General features: G+C 32.1%; 1 protein-coding gene across 1 annotated transcript; it reads left to right on the top strand.

Moving 5' to 3' along the window:
- Positions 1-5,857: 5,857 nt before the first annotated feature.
- Positions 5,858-15,557, top strand: LOC130798076 (WD repeat-containing protein ATCSA-1). Its single transcript, XM_057660933.1, has 9 exons — positions 5,858-6,349; positions 7,381-7,641; positions 7,733-7,892; positions 10,422-10,600; positions 11,004-11,250; positions 11,407-11,561; positions 11,646-11,735; positions 15,076-15,147; positions 15,327-15,557. Exons 1-9 carry the CDS (start codon positions 6,197-6,199, stop codon positions 15,384-15,386), a joined length of 1,377 nt encoding a protein of 458 aa, XP_057516916.1. The 5' UTR covers positions 5,858-6,196; the 3' UTR covers positions 15,387-15,557.
- The last annotated feature ends 3,118 nt before the right edge of the window (positions 15,558-18,675 follow it).

The following is an 18,675-nucleotide window of genomic DNA, read 5'->3' as shown; positions in this document are numbered from 1 at the left end:
TTTGCAAAAGCTCTAAATTTAAAAGCTGTAATTCGCAAATTACTCTAAATATTTTAAAATCTCGTTTAGTGATTGCACGAGTTTGTTGATATGGTTCAAAGGATTGTTTTGCACATCATATCATACTATTAACTAAAAGAGTTGGAAAATTCCATGTGATATCCTCACAATGATTTGTCACATGGAATGATCAAATTAATTAATTGTTATATTTATTAAACTAAACAAGGTAAAGTTAAATTTATTTTATTAAACTAAAATAAATCCACATATCATACTATTAATTAAAAGAACTGCAAATTCTATGTAGCATCCTCACAATAATTTGCTACATGGAATAATCAAATTAATTAATTGGTATATTTATTAATCTAAATAAGATAAAGTTGATTTTATTTTATTAAACTAAATAAATACACCTATCATACATTATACAACCTCTTATTCAACTCATTAGTTCCATTCAGTTTTTTACACTTGCAATGCAACATTTTAACTCTTAATATCTCTAATTGTTTTTAATCAAAAATTATAAAAAATTGATATTAATAATCCATGTTGCACGGCGTAGCATAGTACGTCGGCAAGTACGTGTCGAATCCACAAGGAGTGGGGGTTAAGTTAATAGTTTCTCAATCGATTAGTGTGTTCGAAAACGTATAATATGATGTTTGGAGATAGAAATAATTAAAACAAGCAATTAAAAATACTTAATGAAAAAAAATCATAAAAGTAAATAAGGATAAAATGAACTAAAAGCAAGGATAAAATGATCAATAAACTAAGAGGCATAGGCTAGGCTTTCTCACCAAAGTAGTGTTTACTAAACATTAACCTAAGGTCATGGATATTTTGTTATGGGGAAGAACGTATCATAAGTACTAATGTTTTCTCTCGAGCAACAAAAGCTTCCTAATCATACTCAACTACCTATTCTCATGGAGCTAAGCACAATTTAAGATATGAAGCACACATTCAACATTTCCAATCAAAGCATCTACCTATCTCATGGAGATGTCTTAACTTTTAAGTATAGATTATCGTTAAAAATCGACTCTCGCCCTCAATTCAACGACACTACAACATGATAACAAAATCCATCTTAAACCATAAACAACACAACCAAACAAAAGGTAAAGAAAGCAATTCAAACAAAATTCATGGTGATAATGCCTAGCCTAAGCCAAAACAAGCTACTCACTCATACTCATATTGAAATTGTAGAATGCAACAAGTCAAGAATCATAGATGAATAAATTAAGCTAGAGTATCCTAAAGAGATGAAAGCAATATAAGTTGAAGAACTACAAGCATGAATATATGAAACTAAAGCAAACAATCAAAGGAATTAAGTGACATGAATTGAAAACAATATAAGCAAGGATATAAGTTACTCTTTTAGCTCAATCTAAGGATGAACAAGATGAATTAATGATTCAAAGTAATACCTTCCAAAAGCTTTAATAATAGTACATCAATGGTTGAAGAATCCCAAGTTGCAAAACATTACAATAAAGGATGAAGTAAAGATTGTATTTGAAAAGTGAAAATACTAGATTGAATTGAAAGAGAAATTATGCTAACACTAATTCTTAATTGAAATGAAAGCAAAGCTATGAAGAATACATAAATTACTCAAGATGAAAGGTGAAAATTGAGATTAAAGCTCCTTCTTCCTCTTCTCTATTTATAGGCTTCAAAAACAAGTGGGGGGGGGGGGGGGGGGGGGTGGTGGTTTCATGATTGCTCCACCACCCCTAGGTTGTAGGAGGGGGGGGGGGGGGGGGGTGCCGCCCCTAATGGATAGGATAGGGTGGTTGACAATCTTGGCAGCAGCAATTAGAAGCAACAAATATAATTGGACCTCAAATGACGCTTTTAAAAAGATCGCACATGTTGCTGCCGCCCATTTTGCTCGACCAGTCGAGCCACCTTCAGGTTTTACATCAAAAACTTCAAAAATTGAACAGAATGTAAAATTCAGCTCCGCTCGACCCGAGCCATTGTGCTCGACCAGTCGAGCGGATGTACTGTGCTCCTGAATTAAATCTTGCTGTTGATCAGAAGTTTCTGGAAATGTGAATGCATTTGGCTCGACCCGAGCCAACTTGCTCGACTGGTCGAGTAAGCGTCAGATGTTTAAATCTCAGCTTCTGACTCGAGCAATGCTGCTCGAGCCACCTTGGCTCGAGCCTATTTTGGTCGAGTGGATCTATTTTGGCTTCTTTTTGGCTTGTTCTTGTGGCTTGGCTGATGATGTTTCGCTTCTTTGAGCCCTCGGTGTTTAGGTGAGCAATGTATGCAACTAACGGGGCTAGTTTGTGCTTGGTGTATATGATTAGATCCTGAAATGAAATAAAATACCAAAGCAACAAAACAAGCGTATAATCCAATAAACCAATGCAATAACATGTAGTTTCCTCACGTTAAACAAGCCACCTATACGGGTAAAAATAAAGATAAAATGTAGGGGGGGGTGCCACCCCTAATGGATAGGATAGGGTGGTTGACAGTCTTGGCAGCAGCAATTAGAAGCAACAAATATAATTGGACCTCAAATGATGCTTTTAAAAAGATCGCACATGTTGCTGCCGCCCATTTTGCTCGACCAGTCGAGCCACCTTCAGGTTTTACATCAAAAACTTCAAAAATCGAACAGAATGTAAAATTCAGCTCCGCTCGACCCGAGCCATTGTGCTCGACCAGTCGAGCGGATGTACTGTGCTCCTGAATTAAATCCTGCTGTTGATCAGAAGTTTCTGGAAATGTGAATGCATTTGGCTCGACCCGAGCCAACTTGCTCGACCCGAGCCAACTTGCTCGACTGGTCGAGTAAGCGTCAGATGTTTAAATCTCAGCTTCTGACTCGAGCAATGCTGCTCGAGCCACCTTGGCTCGAGCCTATTTTGGTCGAGTGGATCTATTTTGGCTTCTTTTTGGCTTGTTCTTGTGGCTTGGCTGATGATGTTTCGCTTCTTTGAGCCCTCGGTGTTTAGGTGAGCAATGTATGCAACTAACGGGGCTAGTTTGTGCTCGGTGTATATGATTAAATCCTGAAATGAAATAAAATACCAAAGCAACAAAACAAGCGTATAATCCAATAAACCAATGCAATAACATGTAGTTTCCTCACGTTAAACAAGCCACCTATACGGGTAAAAATAAAGATAAAATGTAGCTAACACATGTATTGAGACGAATCAAACAAGATTCTATATGATTATGTTTTAACTTATAGATTAAGAATAAATTACAAATTAAAAATAATAAATAAATAGTGACAAAAAATAAATAAGAACTAATGTGTAAAATAGGAGGGAGTAGTAAAAGCTTAGAAAATTTCAAATGTCACAATTATAGAGAGTTTGTCAAATGGAACACATTTATTGGCTAAAAAAAGGCATTGCATTTGATTTTGACCAATATCTCTATTATTAAATTATCTTTGACTAATATTTATTTATAGTTAAATTGAGTAATTAGAAATTATATATACTGCATTATATATTGTTGACAATTTTTAAAATTAAAGTTAATTTATATATACAACTGTTAAATTGAGTGTTTTTAATGCATAATATCACTAGCTTTATTTTTTAATATTATATGTTTATATATGTCGATTCTAAGAAAACCGTGAATTGCAAAAATAATTACACTAGTTTAATATTAAAAATTTTAAGGTGATTACAAAGATAACTGTCAATTATCTCTGGGATGAATATCTCTAAAGTATCCTATAAATTATTGTTCCTTAACCTCGATGACCCAAATTTAGTTTGGCATGTGAGGAGGTGATTTCTTAGAAAATTTTAAAATTTAAGTCATTATCATTTCACTAGCGTATATTAGATCATCTCTAATTGGGTTCATTCATTATATATTTTTTAAAATATTATAAGTAGGCGTTAAAAATGATGTAAGTAAATATTTAAGATATTGAAAGTAGGCACTAAGAATATGGTAAGTAAGCATTAAGAATAATGTAAGTAGACATTAAGAATACGGTAAGTAGACATTAATTTTTAATGAATAAGGCTTGAAATACATCTCTCAAAGAGACGGTTTATCAAGAGACTAGTTGTTTATTAATTTATATGAATTAAAATGTAAAAAATCATCATTATTAGACCTTTCTCTAATTAATCTCTTTAAGACTATAAATAATCACTTTAAAATTATAAGTGATCACTTTAAAGTTATAAGTAATCATTCTATTATAATAAATGTGCATTGAGTTAGTCCAATTGAAATAGTTTCACCTTGAGACGGTCTCATGTGAGAATTTGTGATCATTATAAAGATAAATAGATATCACTAGTATACAATGCAAAGTCGTACAATGTACGAGGTTTGTTAGTACGAAAATACATATACTTGTCATTAAATCATACATCGTTATCTAAAGTTGTAAAGTATTACTTTTAAAATAGTTGTCATCAAATCATACATCGCTAGGTGAAGTATTAAAAAATAATAATTAGTTATACATATTTCATCTAATAAAATCTTTTTTAAAACTTAAAATTATAATTAATGTAATAAAATCTTTTTAAAGGTCAAACAAATCACATTTTTACCTGTAAAAGTGCTCAATTTGGCAAAACTCTATCAAATTGCCATTTGAAATTTTCCATTTTTTTTATAACATTGTATATATGATATATAATATGATATAACACAGTTAGTTAAAATTGATTATCTTATAAAAATCGGTTAAAACTCAAGTCATTTTTTAGTTTTACTTCTATTTCAGTTTTTTATCTCTTCCTTTATGTTTTGGGAGTGTTAATTTTTTGGGGTAATTAGGATAAAAATAAACAGTGTTGGGTATTTACAACATCCATAATCACCATAGATAATGAAAAGATGAAATAGAAGCATATGCTAATACTTTGTACAGATAAAAGTTAATTTTAATTATAAATTCTAAAATTATACACATATTTCTGAATAAGTCATAATAATTATATTAATTAAAATTTTGCACTTTATAAGACTAAAATTGGCATATAAAAAAACCTAATATTCAACCTTGATGTTGTGAAGTGAAAATCAATGGTAATTGAGGAACTTATTTCTATTTTATAATGATTGCTAAACTGATATGTTATTTAGTTGGCTGGTAATTAATTTTATGAATTAAATATTACGTGTATTAAATATTGCTTAAACGAAAGAAGTAGGAAAATTTACTTAAAAATTTCTTGTCCAGATACGTATGTGCTCAACACCTCAAAATTCAACTTAAGTATATACACGAATGTATGTGACTAGACTTAGAAGGACTAAAGAACTTTGTTCTTATATTGTACATTTCGTAAGATAATTTTTAGAAGGATTAAAGTTTCGATCAATCTATGTGGGGCTAAATGTGCTCAATACCACAAAAAAGTACTAGTTCATTGTGAACCACAATGAAAATATTTATTATGACTACGAGTGAGTATGATCTTCAATTGTATTTCTGATAAATTGAATATGGTATGATCCTAATAGATTATTTGACATGCTTTTAAACGATGAAAAATAGTAATATTCGTTAACAGTTATTCACATTTGAATTATTATGAATGAGCTTAAGACATAATAATAATATACATAACTATAAATGAGACAATAAGTAAGTTGCTTTGTTATGCATAATAATTAACAAAGTGATTTTCAATCTTTAATCATTATAATACATTTTATGTGAATATTTTTATTGACTGCTAATTTTGTGCACCTTACTTATTACTAAGTGTTGTTAGTTTTATGGATAAACAATGTATAATAATGTGCAAAATGTGCAAACTCTATTATCTTTTCTATTCTTTGTGTAATTATAAGTGTTAGCCATTGCATATGTTATAATGTCATGTTGGAGTTGAGAAAAAAAAAGTGTTTTGAAGTGGAAAATAGAGATGCAAACTACCTACTTTGACTTGACCATCAAATTTATATACCATATTCCGTCGTCCTAATCGAAACAAGTGCGCGCACAATCCGTAAGCCCGTCCCTAAATTTGAGCAGTTCTTGCCTTTTGGAAGCTGTTTATTATCTGGGCTGAATTAGGGAAGAACGCAAAACCCTAATTTATCACAAAACCTCGAATTATATGTAATTCAATAGAATTTCATTTGTTGAATCAAACGAGACTAATTGCTGTATCAATAAAAGAGAGAAGGTTGCCGATCAGAAGATGCGCCGAAAATGTCGTGGAGAGAGATTACAAGTAGAGAAATGGGTCAATTACGCCCGAGTTCTTTATCCCGTCGCTTTCGATCTCGTCGTATTTCTTCTCTCCATCTTTCTAACTTTAAAGAGTTCGTTTCTCCTCATCGTGGTGCCGTCAATTCTCTCCAGGTCCCTCTCTTTTTCTTTTTCTTGTTTGGTGAATGTATGATTTCAGATGGCAGAAATTGGTATATAATTGGAAGTTTTAAGCTCTACTCACTTTTTCATTATGGAATTTTGAATTTTTACTGATTGTTTTCACTTATTTGAAAAACTGTGTAGCATCGAGGGAAATATGTTATTAGGTAGAATAGAAATGTACTTCTACAAATACAAACACGTTTTTGGAGGACTAAATTGCATACTTGCATTACCATGTGTAGCATCTATACAAATGTGGTATTAGGTAAGATTGTAGGGATGGGAATTTGTGTATCCATGAACAATAGGATAGGGGTTTCCTAGTACGTTTAAACTAAAAATGCAATCCTATTACTAAAATTTATCACCCGTTACCATATGGGCTGTGAGTATCTAATCTTTACCATTTTGTCATTTAAGCGATCCTCATCCCTCATTAATGCCGCCATAAGCCTAGGTTCATTTCCCCTGAACGTTCTTGGGTATTATTGATGATTTCATTATTTAGGAGTATGTTGGTGTTACTTAGTAGCCATTGCTGTGATCAAAGTCTTGTTCCTTTATTCCAAAAAAATTTGTTTCTTGTTTCTGTTAAATTTGTGGCATTTTTTCATTTTTGTTTCCACCAATTAAGAGATAGGTAGCTGTTTAAGTTCTAGCCTCTGGCCAATATCTCTGAATCAAAGAAGATAACGGAAAGCATATTTTTTGCTTAGAATAGAAAAGTTATTGAGTATTCCGATATTTCCTCCATTTTTCATGGTTAGTTTGAGGTGACTTTTGTTAGATATTAAGAAATTATGTGAGAATGGGAGTAATTTTTATATGAGTTAGTGCATCGGAATTGTAGGGAGATAGTTGATAATTGGTGCTTGCCTTTTGGAATGTCTCAAGAAGGAAACTGGAACAAACATTATGAACTGTAGGGCTCAATAGTTTCCTTATTTCACAGGAATTTTTTTGGAGTAGATTTTCCGTTGTTGAGAGTCCTTTTGTCACTTGTTTTGATAGAAAATCAGGTTGACTTAACAGAGGGGCGATATTTGCTTTCCGCTGCTTCAGATGCATCTGCTGCTGTCTTTGATGTTCAATGTGCTTCGTTGTATGAGGCTGGAGGCCTCCTTGCGAGGCATAAATGCCTTTTCTCTGTTGATAAACAGCACCAACAAGGACACAAGTATGCTATATCCTCTGCCACTTGGTATCCAATTGATACCGGGCTGTTTGTGACTGGGAGCTATGATCATCATGTCAATGTTTGGGATACCAATACTACACAGGTACTAGTTCTTGTATACACCTCTGCTCACTTGTATTGAGCTTTATGCAAAGAGTAGTCAAACAGTACTAATTTGGACTGCTGTCAGATAGGTGGTTATGAATTTTAAGATGCCTGGAAAAGTTTACAAGACTGGTATGTGTCCTATTGCAACCTCCCATATGCTAATAGCAGTTGGAAGTGAAGATGTTCAAGTTCGTCTTTGTGACATTGCTTCAGGGGCATTTGCTCATACATTGTCTGGCCATCGGGGTATGTTAACTCAATTTAGTTTTGACATGCTTCTGAAATGTTTTGAGTTCAATAACATCATGTTACTTTTGTTATTTAACTACATCAACTAGTTGTGCAATATCAACAACCCATGTTTTCCAATAAAAATGTAAATAAAGAAAATTAATGTATAGATTGTTGCATAAAGAGATTCTTTGTGGTAAATCAACTGTCCTCGCATTCTTGATATCAGGAGTCAGTAGTTTAGCTTTCGTTGAATCTCACAACTCAGCAAGTTTTATATCATTGTTTCAGCCCAATAATGCTTTAACAATATCGGAGCATAGTTGGGGGTGGGTAGGGGCTTTGCCCTCTCAAGATTTTCAGCAAATGTTCTTTAGTATACAACCATCATTTTGTATTTTTTATAATTTCATCCCAACACAATTAAAATAAGAGAATAACCGAAACAAACAAAGAATTTAATATGTAATAATGGAGTATCGAATTAGGAATGAAATTATCATGTAACAACTGGAAAAAACAAAAATGAAGAAAGCGATTGGAAGAAATCAACAAAATCAGAAATTAAGTTTACCATCCACAATTGAAGGATAAAGGTTTGTTTTAAATTTTTAATTGAATTTTCTTATCTTAATTTAATAATTAGTTTGAATAAGTGAATACTTGAATCACTGAAAACCCATACAATACTACAATCAATTATGAAGATAGTGAAGACAAGATTTCATAGCAAAATGCGCGACAATTATCTTACGTATAGTATAGTAATTTATATAAAGAGACAAATAACAAAGACATATAGTGTCAATGAGATTATAAATGATTTTAAAGTGCTAAAAGAGCATCGAGCCTTACTTTAATTCAAAATTTACATTATGATTTTTGGTTGTATTGATTGACTATATTTTTGTTGAATTTAATTTTTCTTGTTAAATCCGCCCCTAAAATTTTGTTCAAGTTTCGCCGCTCCAAATCATCTAATTTTTTGACCATATCAATTGCTAAGTGTTATTAGCTATGGCCTATGAGTGACAATTAATAATATTTAGTCTTGCCAAATATTATTAAGTGTACATCTACGTATTTAACTGTAGTTGCTCTGATAAACCAAAACTGCCCTCCTGGTGAGTGCTCAAATCCTTTGATTTTGTTTCATATTCTTTTTGCAGTCCACTTAAGGCTTTCCCTTTTCCCAAAAAAAGAATTGGGACTGGATATGCCTTTAAAAAAGTAAATTGACGGAGAAAAATCAAAGGGATGAAGGGAGTATTCTGGTACTATTCACATCGTTTCCTTGTTAAGATTCCAGGGAATGTATTCAGAACACTTGAAATCTTGAATTACTTTTGCTAGGAAGTTAACCTTTAAAACCAAGTCCGCAACCATTTTATAATGAGTCCTGAATTGGTAGCAAAAATGATTTGCTTGGTGGCTAACGTACCAAACAAGGTTCACTGCCATTATTAAATCAAATCTTAAGTGGTAGTAAAACTGATCTGGTCTTGCTTGTTGCTTTTCTGGTCTGCTCCTAACATGAATTCTACGTTTCTCCAATGACTATTCTCAAGTTGATTGTGTATCAGCTTTTATCTCTTAGTTCAATAATGCTATAAAAAATATGTTTTTTACAAATAAACAATTTGTGATCATTGAGTCTTAGATGTGTAGTTAATTTGCCATCTGTGGCTAGTTTTGCATCCATTTTATCTCTAATATTGGGTGGAGTTGCTAGCAAAATGCACTTGAAATCTTGGTGACGCAAATACTATTTCCTTAATAACCTACTAAACTTACACAGAAACAGACAACAGTCTTTGCAATTCGTCTTTCATGTCTTGAGTCCAATGCTTTTCCTTGATTGTTAGCTCTCGCAGAGACTTGTGCTCCTCCATTGTTTACATGCCATGGATGTGAAAGCTAAGTATTAAGCATACCCTAGCAGTAAATTTTTTTTGATCTCCCACCCTTCTGCCACCACAGCCCCCTCAAAAGGGGTGGATTTCCCCTATTTCATTTTAAGACACCATAGGGTATGTTTCCGAATCTTAATGCTTCCACTTTAAAAATTATAGGGCTACATTGGTTTTTAATATAAAATGTTAATTAGTTACATACTTTGACACTTAAAATCTCAAATATCAAAAAATGCTTTGTGTTATAGCGTGCGTATGTTATTTCTATATTTATATTAAGGGGTTGAAATTAAGGCTTTGTCATTGTTATTGGTACATTGAGGACGAAAAGTACTTTACTAAAGTTCTTATCTTGTGTTTTTTATCACTTTGAAAGATTGAGGTAAAAGACTGATTGACCAATTTAAGGTTTTGCAAAAGTAATGTAATGTGGCATATCATCTTTAGCCCTATTAATCATTTCTTGATATGGGAGATACTCTTGCAAGTTGTTGGATTAAAGTTTTGAACTGATTGCTTTGCTTCTACTTATGGTTTTTTAGTATGGGTTCATTCACTCATTTTAATCCATGTGAGGGGGAATTTTCCGTTCTATGTTTTTTGACTTGGAATCTTCATTTTGTTGTGGTAGACGGTGTGATGACAGTTGAATGGTCCACATCTAGTGAATGGATTTTGATGACGGGGGGATGTGATGGTGCCATACGTTATTGGGATATTAGACGTGCTGGATGCTTTCGTGTTTTGGATCAGTCTAAATCTCAGCTTGGCAGACGACCTCCACTGTTGGAACGTTCTCTTTTGGAAAAGGTCTCATAATCTTTTTCCTGCCATTCTGCATGTTATATAGATTCGAATAGTGGTTTTACTTTTAGTTACAAATCATTGTGTCAAGATTTAAGGTACCAGATGCTCCGCTGTTGTGTTTGCTGAGGATGGATGAAGAAGGCCGAAAAGTATTGATTGTTATTTTCATAATCGATGTAAACAAACCAGCTTAGACTGCTATATTTTCTCTTGCTTCTGTACATTCAGCCTCTACGCATCACTGCAATAGCATTGGGGCACTAGGTTGTTGATGTCGACGACTTATAACTTGATATTTGTTATTATTGTAGTTGATTGCATAAGGATCCTTTGTACTGGTAAATCAAAGCCTTTTTTAATGAAATTTATCATTCATATTGATTCTGAATGCATGTGTAAACTATAGGCAACATCATCCAAGGCAGCGGAGCTGCATTCATCTGTAAGGAACAGGGGACAGCAGAAAAAAGTTTCTTTAGGTAATGGTACAAAACTTTCTGCTGTGTCTAGATCACCCATGCAACTAAAGGGAGGACATGCAAAACAAAGGCGTCATCCTGGGATGATATCAAGTCAAGATAATGCAACTGCTCATTATGGTGCTGTCACGAGCTTGAAAGCAACTGAGGATGGCATGTACCTTCTCAGTGCAGGTAGTTACACCTTGTGCTCAAGGCCAGATTTTGTCATTGCTTTTTCGTCATACATCAGTCTGCAAGATAATGCATCGTATAATGAAGAAAACTTAACTGCTGATTTGTAAGGTGTAAATAAAAAAGAAATGAGTTTCTTGCCATTTTAAATTTCAGGTTCTGACTCCAGATTGAGGTTGTGGGATATTGAATCTGGCTGCAACACACTAGTGAATTTTGAGACGGTTCGCTTGCAAAACAGTAAAGGAATACAGTTGGCAGTGTCTCAGGATTCTTCTCTTGTGTTTGTTCCATGCATGTCATCTGTGAAAGTAATGTATCTCCTTCGCATCTATTGACCTTCACATGGATTTTTATACTTTCCGGTCTTGACAATTTCCATGTTTGTACTTCAGGCATTTGATCTTTGGACTGGTAACACATCTCAGACTTTTCGTGGCCACTATGAATGTGTCAATTGTTGCTGGTTGGCTGAACAAAATCAGGTAAGACATTTTTCTTTTGTTTAATCTTGTATGAGTGACGTTTCTGATGTTACGCCTTCTGTATACCATAATACAATTGGGCTGGGAGAATTATTAGAAGTGAATTGTGCTGTAATGTCACACATCTGACATTTAAGACTAATCAATGTTTAGATATTAATGACGCTTCATGGTGGAAATTTAATGGGAGCACTTTTCAATAGAGCTCTTATTCTAGAATGTTCAGACCATGTTCCACTTGTTTTGCTACAATTTCCTTCCAATTTTTCTTATATTAATGTGGAAAAATGAGTGGAACATAATATTATTGTTTTGACCTTCGCTTTATGTTATCGGTTTTTGCATGATGCTTTGAGTGTGTCCAATGCTATGTGGATTTACTTTATAAAGGAAATGGAATATAATACATATTATAAACCAGGTCAGCAGCACGTGTTATGCTCGATTTTAACAAACAAAAAAGGTCAAAGCATAATTATAAAAACAAGATATACTCATTGTTGCCATGTTGGTGGGATTCATATTTGCTTTTCAAAATATTATCTAAAGAAAATGACCTACAAAATCGCATATAGGTAATTCAAATAGGCTTGAAGTTGGATAATTTTGAGTTTGAGCTTGGGTCAAGGTTTGAATCATTTCATAATCGTGAGTTATTTATTTTGTTGTGTCGATGTTGGTGTCATATTGGTTTCGAATTGAGCCAGCCAGTTGAAAATCTGAGTTCAGTTAAACTTTGGCTGAATGGGGGTCAAAACGTGTTCGATTGATGTTCTGTTCAATGTAATTTGATTTCTGGTTGTATCAAACAAAGGTTGATGACATAAGTTGTTCCATATAATGCTAATTAGATTTTATTAACCTAGGTTTGATCAACGGAACACTATATTTTGTCTAACCATGTTTTCTTCGTTTAATCCAAATTCCATTGAATTAAATTTGATCAAATAAATTTAGATTATCTCGCATTTACCTAGTCATAGAATATTAAACTATATTTATCGGGTTTTTACTATTGTATGGGTAATTTTTGGGTTCTGGACTTGGTATCAACCTCACGTGAACTCAAGCAAAAACCTTTAATTAGCGAACATGATGGTAACCCAATCTAAAATTTATTTAACTAAATATAAAATAAAAATTTAAAAGGGGAATTTCACGTGGTAAACACATTTCTTTTAATCCATCTGGTGACTTCAACCTTTTAATCTTTTCACGTGATAAACAAAATGGAAGTTTTTTTTGTTAATTTTACGTTATTTTTATTTAATGTAGTGACATTTAAAAAAACAAACGCGGTGATCACTTTAATTGACCACATATTTTAAAATCTAGTCAAAATAAGTACTTAATTTAACGAAAAATTAAACATTTTGTCTACCACATGGAAAAATTAAATACCACATAGAAAAATTAAATGCTCAAGATCACTACGCGAATTTAAAAAATATTTGTGAAAAAGTAAAAAATGTAGGGTCGCCACATGAAATTTCCTATTTAAAAAATTAAAGCAACTTGAGTACACTTGAATGTATGTCTGATTATCCAATTTGCACCAAGTGCTAGTTATTTCAATTTTTAGTAAGTTTATAAGAATATTCTTTGTACTCTTTTGTTAATGGAAAAATTACTATGAATATTTTAAATCGATACAACATCACTGGACTAAATATGACTTGCAATAGCTGGTGGATTTTATTTAAAAAAATAAAAATTAAATAAAATTTTAAAAATGGAAAACGCATAAGAAAAAAGTACTCACTTTCTGCCATGGAAATGTAGCTCAACCTCCTCCGTCTCACTTTCTCTCTCCCCCATTGTTGTTTATCTTCAACCTTTTCCATTGACACGGTGGGTTATTGAAAATTTTTGGGGAAAAGAACTATTTGGGTAATGAATAGTTACGTGAGTCATTACCAATATTACCAGCTTGTTTCTGTAGGTTTTATTTGAATGGAGGGAAATAGTAAAAAAAAAAGGAAAAGATTTGGAGGGATCTATTCCATTATTTGAATAGCAAAAAGGGAGGGAGAAGATTTTGAGGAAAAGGATTGGAGAGATCTATCCCTTTATTTGGATATTTGGATAGCAAAATGGGAGGGAGAAGATTAGGAGGGAATGAATTTTGAGGGATTATATTCCTTTATTTTGTTAACACCCAAATCTTTCCATAAGAGAAAAAATTTGAAAAGAATATGAAATTTTTTTCTTTTTCCTTCCTTCTTATACAAACAATGGAGTCTTTTTTCTCTCTTCTCTTCCCCTTTTTTTCACTTCCTTCACTTCTCCTATTTTTTTCTTTTCTCTCCTAATTTGCTATCCAAATATAGTGTTAATGGTGATATTGGCAAAACTTTTTTGGTTTCTGTTGCTATTGCAGAAATTGTTTCTTCAAATCCCAATTCAATGAACCATTAAAACCCAATAGAATAAGAGATCAAATAGATTAGGTTAAACATCAGATTGTATTACAAAAGCAATTCTAACCATAGGATTTGAAAAGATTTACTCTTTAAGCTGAAAATAGCAAGATAAAAAATAACTCAATTTGGGAAATTCTATAAGAAAGCAATAGCCTAAATCCTAATGAAATTCAGCCCATTGTCATTATTAGTCTATACTTGACGAAAAAGAAATTGAGTGAAGAGGAAGAGTAAGATAGAATGGTGTGATACTAAAAGAAAAATTGCCTTTACCATCTACAGCTTGAAAACAGGGTGCTTCAATGGAGACATGGGAGGGATAGAGAAATAGTTGGAAAAATATTTTTAACAGGTAACCGTTAAGGGAACAATGTTTCTAGGAAACGGACCTCAAAGGTTGGAATATTCAAGATTAATTCAAAGTTGAGATCATTGTTTGAAAATTGATGAAAAGTTAGATTATTCTAAGTAATTTTTCCTTTATTAATTTCAGTGTAATCCTTTTGTTTAATTTTTTATCCAAGTGTTTGTGAATTATTTTAAGTTTTGCTCAATCCAGACTTAAATCTGGCTTGAATTTTATAAACAATACGTGAGATGAATCAAATCTGAATTAAGCATAACCAATTATGAATTTGACCCAATCATGACTGAACTTGATTTGACTTGGAGAATAATCAATTATACACCCGCATCCCGTGCCATTTCATACTCGTCTCAAGGCAAAAATTGGCCTGACCCAAAATGACAACATTCGAAAACCCGACTCAGAATCTGAGTAACAATAAATACAGCTTTCGACACACTTAGTTTAATATGGACTACAAAAAGGTGTTTATAAGTTATTGTTCTTCTGTTATTATATCATAGAAGTTGTAACTTTTCAACGACTTAATGGATTTAATGTTATTTTTCAGGAGTTGTACACAGGTGGAAATGATAGGAAGATACTTGTTTGGTCTCCAGCCGAATTATGTGCTGATGATGTGGTAATTATCTCATCATTTCTTCCATCATTTAGTAATTATGAAAAGTTACCTTACAATAGTCCCTATGTTTATCATTTTGGCTTTAACAAGGAATGTAGGAAAGCAGTGTGGAGTGTGCAAAACTTGTACAAAATGAACTATGCAAGAAATATTAACTTCGATTTATTGTCTTTGAACAGGAAAATACTGGTATGAATGGAAAATTTATTAGAAGAGATGAGGATTATTGGAGCGATTAAAGTGAAGCATCTGCAAGACGCAATAGCTAATAGGCATTCCACTGCACTGTTTTGTTGTCTTTTGGTTTGAGTTATTTGTTGAGCTTCCATTGTGTTTTGGACTTTGAAATCATAATCTGAAACTGTAAACATCTCACAATTTGTCTACATGCATCTTTTTGATTTTAACAATTTGTTCAATCAAGATTGTACTTTAAAAAAATATAATTAGTCACTGGAGATGTATTTGGACTCTCAAGTCTCAACTCTCGAGTACATCTCTGATTCGGGTCAGAGCACGTATTGGAGTCGCAACATCTAGGGTGAGACCCTCTCACTTATGAGATGGTTTTATTGGGTTGGCTTAATTACTTTTTTTATACAATTTTAAGATTTAAAAGGCCAATTTTAAAAGTTAGAAGATCAATTTCAAGACATAAAAAGAAGTTTTGGAATTAACATTTTAGGTTATAAAATTTGACAATTTTAAGACGTTAATGGTTAATTTTAAAATTAAAAGACTAATTTGAATACTTAGATCAATTTCAAGGCTCAAATTCACATTTCAACTTTAAAGTAAAATGAATTAAACATTGAAAGCGGTAATGCGGTGGCTAGTATGACAAGAAATTAGAATAAAGGTTTACATTATGTGCATCATCAATTTGAGGTAGTTTAAATATAATCTGGGTATCGTTTGTATTTTTGTAAATTATAATTTAATTTCTAAATTTCAAAAACATCTGTAATATTGAAGAAGTGAAGGTCCAAAATGATCTAGAATGGAGATTCATGATGCCTCAAGGACGGAAGTCTTGAGGGTTTTAGGGCCACAATAAAATCACTTTTATTTTTGCATTTAATTATTTGTTCTTAATATGCTTTACTCTGTTTATGTTGTTTTATTTTGATGTTCACTTTTGAATAAACCACATAGAATATAGCTCCTAAATACTATTGACTTATACTTTTCCAATAAAATATCTAAGATGTTGCTAATTGGTTTAGATAAAAATAGAGTAAATCTAAGAAATTTGCACATTTATTTGGTTATATCAAACAAAATCGTCAAATTGGGTACATAAGCAAATGGCAAAAGAATTAGATAAATAGTTATAATTATAGATAAATTTTAAGAGTAGGACACAAATTCGCTTACGATTATTTTAAACTAGTAAACAAACTTGTGCGATGTGTTATGCGTGCAATGCACAGAGTTTGTTAGTATGAAAATACATATAAATATAAATTTAAAGAAATAGCCAATGCATATTATAATTATCAAATTATGATATTAATAAAATGTAATACTATATATAAGTTTTTATAACAACATAATTAGTGCTTGCAATTGAAAAAATAATTATTTATTATATATTCTACCCAATATTAACTATTTTTGAAATTGACGATTTTGTAAAAATATTTGTGCCGAAATTGCAAGCTTGTAAAATTATTGTCCACATAAACCAATTATTAGGGGGTGTTTGGCACAAGAAAATGGAATTAGTGAGACTTTAATATGAGACTTTTAAGATAAGACTTTTAAGATAAAAAATTTATATCTCTTGTTTGTTTACAGTAGTGGAAAAACACCTATATGCTTCGAGTCATTTGCTGCGGTTTTCTTTATACGCAGCAATAAATTGAAAAAAGAATTAGGTAAAAAAAAAATACAACAAATGCTGCGGTTTACCCGAAGCCCCCAGCACATAAGTTATTTTAAAAATTGAAATTAGACTATATACTGCGGTTTAATTGTGGCCCGCAGCATTTAAGTGTTTTAATACTGCGGTTCTAATTTACCCGCAGCAAATAACGGTTTTTAAAACGCGCCTTTTAACGTTCCTTTTACAAAATCTTCTGCTCTCATTCATAAACCCTCTTCAAACCTACTGTTTGTTCATAAAACCCGCACGACTGTTTCATCGATCATCTCTTCTTCTTCAAGCTAAGCTTCAATTTTCTTCAAACCCACAAAATTTGTTCATAATCCCTCATCTTCTTCTTCAAGCTACAATTTTTTTCTTACCCACGACATTAAACCCACGAAATTTAACCCACGCACGACTGAGGCATTGCAATTTTCGTTTCTTCAAGTTCTTGCATTAGTTCTTCAACATTTAAGTTCGTTTAAGGTATAATTTCTCTCTTTTGTTTCTTCAACCTTTAGTGCTTCAAGTTTTTATAGTATTTTAGGGCTTAATTCTTCAAATTATTCTAATTTTTTTTTGTTTTTCATTGTAGGTTACTATACCCAATTGTAGAGTACACCATTATCCTTCTCCATCGTTGTTTAAGTTCTTCAACCCACCATTGTTGCTTTTACTTCAAAAACCCACGAAATTAGGGCTAAGCTTGTTCTTCTTCAAGGTATAAATTTTTCAATCTTTGTTTAAGTTCTTCAAGAATAGCTTCATTGTGTTTTAATAAGGATTTAGTCTTTTTTTTATACTAATTTTGATTTTTTTTCATTGTAGGTACATAATCTTATTGTAGAAACAAAATTATCATATCTAATTACCAAGGTATGTATTTTGTATTTGAATGTGAATAATTTACTTATGTATGTACTTGAATATTTGAATGTGAATAATTTTAATTAATTAGGGTTTTTAGGGTAGATTGAATGTGAATAATTTACTTATGTATATATGTAGTTGTATATTTGAATGTGAATAATTTACTTATGTATGTAGTTTTATATTATTAGTTTCTTATTATTTTCATTTATGTGTATTTGATTAAAGAATTTTTTTGTGTTATATATGTTTTGTAATTAAAATATAAAGAATTTAATTACTTTAAATAATATAAAGGTTATATAGGGTTAAATAGGGTTAATTTGGGTTAATTATATATGTTAAAAGTTGTGTATTAATTTTATTTTGAATTAATTAATCACACTAATTAGGATGACAAAAGATCGTTCTTGGATGTATGGAAGCATTGAATCGTCAGAATTTATTGATGGACGTCAATAATGTGGCCGATGTCAATGAGGATGTAGTAGATCATGTTGATGGGTATGAGACAGATGAAGAGAATGTCGATGAGGATGTGGATCTTGTTGAAGAGATGATGGAGGGAGTCGAGGATGAGTTAGGAAAACGTCCTCGTGTTTTTTACTTGTTGACAGAGGCTTCTCAAAAGCCTTTGTACCCGGGATGTACAAAGTTCACCAAACTAACAACAATGTTGACAATTTTCAACATTAAGTCAAAGTTCAATTGGAGTGACGCTAGTTTCATAATGTTATTCGAAGCGTTAAGTGAGATGCTTCCTGAGGGAAATGAACTTCCAAAGTCGA

The sequence above is a fragment of the Amaranthus tricolor genome, chromosome 13 (genome assembly GCF_026212465.1).
Source record: "Amaranthus tricolor cultivar Red isolate AtriRed21 chromosome 13, ASM2621246v1, whole genome shotgun sequence".
NCBI classification, from domain to species: domain Eukaryota; kingdom Viridiplantae; phylum Streptophyta; class Magnoliopsida; order Caryophyllales; family Amaranthaceae; genus Amaranthus; species Amaranthus tricolor.
This window is presented reverse-complemented; position numbering and strand designations above follow the sequence as displayed.

Coding starts and splice junctions, on each gene's coding strand:
- LOC130798076 (XM_057660933.1), top strand. CDS start 6,197: ATGTCGTGGAGAGAGATTACAAGTAGAGAAATGGGTCAATTACGCCCG. Junction 6,350..7,380: donor GTGCCGTCAATTCTCTCCAG/GTCCCTCTCTTT, acceptor ATAGAAAATCAG/GTTGACTTAACAGAGGGGCG. Junction 11,736..15,075: donor GGTTGGCTGAACAAAATCAG/GTAAGACATTTT, acceptor GTTATTTTTCAG/GAGTTGTACACAGGTGGAAA.